The 3,416-nt window shown below is 32.6% G+C and overlaps 1 protein-coding gene across 2 annotated transcripts in view; it reads left to right on the forward strand.

Moving 5' to 3' along the window:
* Positions 1 to 580: 580 nt before the first annotated feature.
* LOC119831237 (cytochrome b-c1 complex subunit Rieske, mitochondrial-like) overlaps positions 581 to 3,416 on the forward strand; it is a 3,585-nt gene continuing 749 nt past the window's right edge. Inside the window, exons 1-3 of one of the 2 annotated variants that reach the window (XM_038354539.1) lie at positions 581 to 904; positions 988 to 1,131; positions 3,345 to 3,391. In XM_038354539.1, coding sequence (XP_038210467.1) covers positions 700 to 904; positions 988 to 1,131; positions 3,345 to 3,391 — 396 coding nt within the window. In that variant the 5' untranslated portion in view covers positions 581 to 699. The remainder of the gene's footprint in view (positions 905 to 987; positions 1,132 to 3,344; positions 3,392 to 3,416) is intronic. The other variant, XM_038354531.1, reaches the window with a different exon arrangement.

Raw genomic sequence — 3,416 nt, forward strand, 5'->3', positions numbered from 1 at the left:
ATCTATCTTATACTCTTTGGTATGTGCTTAGCGGTTATAACATCATAGTTCATATACTTTTATGTCGCGTTTTCATACATTTGAATTTCCCATACATTTTTTGTTCTTTTTAAAAATTTATTTCTCCTTGAAATTGAAATTAAATCGAAAAGTGTTTACGGAAGCTTCATTAAGAAGTAATTGGGTTTATAAAAAATATGTGACCCTTATTCGAATTACATGCATATTCCCTATTAAGGGAACAAGGACAAAATTTTGGGAAAGTTACAGAATGCTAAAAGGGAAACGTTTCTATGCCCGACCAGGGATTCCAACGAAACCTTAGTTGTATAAAATCAAGGGAGGTAAATTGATAACAAGTGTATTAATTCGTATATGTGAATGTATAATGTATGTGTGATTCAGATTGCCAACATCTAGAGTACATTCTTATTATATATAATGCTAAGTGCTGCTTCTCTAATTATACTCTCGCTTAAATCTTTAGCTTAAAGAAAATTTGTTTCCCTACCTTTAAAAACTTGACACTGGCAAATAGTTGAAACTTATTGCCATTATGAAAGAAAAAAAAATTATAATGACATTGACAGTTTAACGTCACATTGAGATTTGTAACTTCAGTCTTCAACCTTGGGATCTTTCCCGTCTTTACGTAAAGATCAAAAGCAATTTATATTGCGTAAATCTTTTAAAACCAAAATGACTTCGGTAGTGCGCGCTGGACATTTAGCCCCATATTTTAAAGCTACATCCAATGTCCTCACAAATGGACTCAAGCCCGTGGTAGCAGTTGCAACTCCCGTTGACAAATTAGTCGCCCAATCTTTGCCTAACACTTCTACTGTGCAATCTTTACATGGCTCTTTACCGATTCAGAGCTTGAAAGTGAAACAAAGTAACAAATGTGAGTATAATTAAATTCCAGAATATTATATTTTCACACTAAATTGTTTTAAAATATTGTTACATAACACATGTCAATTTCAGTGCCAACCCAGGTTCGATTTGCGCATTCGGATGTCTCCATCCCCGACTTCTCGGCTTATCGCCGTAAAGAAACCTTGGACCCAACAGTTAAGGCTGAAAACCATATTGATGGCCGACAATCATTTACATATCTAATTGCTGGAGGTAAGAAAATATTTTTTTTATAAGTATTTATGTTAAAGATACTGTTCAGACCTGTGAGATTGCCCAGTGGCCTAGTATTCATAAATCATGATTGTTTGAACTCCAAATAAAAAAAAACTTTTAATCATGTAATCTTTTACAAGTACTTTTAATACCACTAATGATTCAGAAGGCCACTGCTACCGAAAAGGGTAAGCAAGCACTTCAAAAAATGTTTGTCCATATTGTTGAATGGTATTGAAAATCATTGGCTGCCGAAGAATTTTCCTGGAATAATTAAATTTATCAATAGGTATTGAAATGTATGAACAAAAGTTATTTTATATGTAATAGGCTTATAGGCATAATCAACAGTGAAAATTGTCAGTCAGTCAGTTAAGAAATTGGCAGAAGCAGTGCCGCATGGTCCCACTTACAATAAACCCACAGACAAAAAACAAGTATTTCAATTGCTCTTTTGTTATTCTGATACATCACTGCAATCTATTTTCAAAATTCAATTAACAATCTTAATGTGAAACGGTAACAAATACATTGGTTGAAACTTCTATGAATTATTTTAATATTTATATAGTCTAATAATGTATATTACTTATTACTACATAGAAAAATCAAATGTCCTCATGACAGAATTTTTGGCAGCGTCCAATCACTGTTTCAATGTAGAAATAGAGATTGACGAGATGTGGCTGGCTGTGGTTGGATATTTGAGTAAATGAGTTTGCAGCACTATTGCTCACGCTTATAGGATGCATTTATTATTGGATATGATATTTGACCTCGGTTTCATTTTTTAGTGAACACATTGTAACTCATATCTTCTTACACTCCTTCACCATCACTGTCTTCACCCATTAGGACTTATTGCCGAAATAAGTAAGATTAGCTGAATTATTTTTTATAAATAATTAATTTTTTTGCATCTTCATATATGTTTATTTTACACAATGAAGATCAATTTTTATTGAAAAGCAGCCTTTTAAAGTCCTCAACCCAAGTCCATTTTTTGTAAGTTTAGCCCGTACATCTGCGTAAGTCCGTATCCTGTAAGAATATCGAGAAAAAATATGCCCATATGTAATTTCAGTTGTCCAGCTATCCATGTCCCTATTTTTGGACATATCAGTGGCCACGATGTTTCCCTTCACCGTATCGAGCACTGTAATATTAATGTTTCTATTTCAAATGAAATACCTCGGTATTATAGAAAATGTACTGACTCAAAATTAATGAAAATTTTTTTTTTTACATATTGTAAATGTGGTTTTCGAACAGATTTTTTTTCTGCTATAAATAGAAAATCTACTAGTAGAAGAAGATAGTAAATGTACTAGTTTTTGACATAACTTCAATAAAAATACATTTTCGAATTCAATACAAAAAACACTTGTCAAGGTAGTGTAACGTCACAATGTTATATTTTTGTCATTCTTACTATTATATATATATACTTTATTACTGATATTAATATGTGTTTAGTGCAATATTTTGAACTTAAATTATATACAATACAATTTGTCATATTGTTTTAAAAAACTTAAATTAAAAAACAAAATATTTTTTTTAATCCCTGTTGAATACATAAATAATTTCCTTTTGTGTTTATATATTTTTAACACTTGTTTTATTGATGTTCATTTAGTTTAGAAATTATTCATCCAATTAGAGATTCTATAGAAGGCAATTACTTTATTTATTTTTGAGATAATCCCTTTTTTCCAATTGTCAAACCTTTTCTTATCCCTTTCCCCTTAAAAAAGTCAGCGGATTCGCAGAGATAGTGGCTCTAACATTCATGGTTCTGTTGGTTCGCCGGATATATATTATTTACATGTGTAACGGAACGCACCCGAGCGGCGGTAAATTTCAAAGAGAGGTTAACGCGACCATAATTCTATACGATGGCCGCGTTGGTCCGCGCTCGGCCAATGGGAGCGCGGCAACATAAAATTTGTCATCGGCCGCGTTTTTGTAAAATAGTCGTTATGAAGTCGTTAATGAGTCGTTAAGAGTTCGTTAAGAGTTTCGTTGAGGTTCTTTGTTAACTTATTGTAATAGTCTAAAGATTTCGCAATATAGGAATGTAATCATTGTAAAAGTGTTCAAATCTTTAGTAGTGAATAAACTATAGTGGATATTTGTGTTTTGTTCTTCATTTCCACACAAACTCCATTATACATGTTTATAAAATTGAGTCGAAATATTACTTTCAGCGGGTAGCGTGGCCGGAGCTTATGCGGCAAAGTCTGTGGTGACGCATTTCGTGTCTTCGATGGCGGCCGCCG

The sequence above is a fragment of the Zerene cesonia genome, chromosome 1 (genome assembly GCF_012273895.1).
Source record: "Zerene cesonia ecotype Mississippi chromosome 1, Zerene_cesonia_1.1, whole genome shotgun sequence".
In the NCBI taxonomy this organism is placed as follows: domain Eukaryota; kingdom Metazoa; phylum Arthropoda; class Insecta; order Lepidoptera; family Pieridae; genus Zerene; species Zerene cesonia.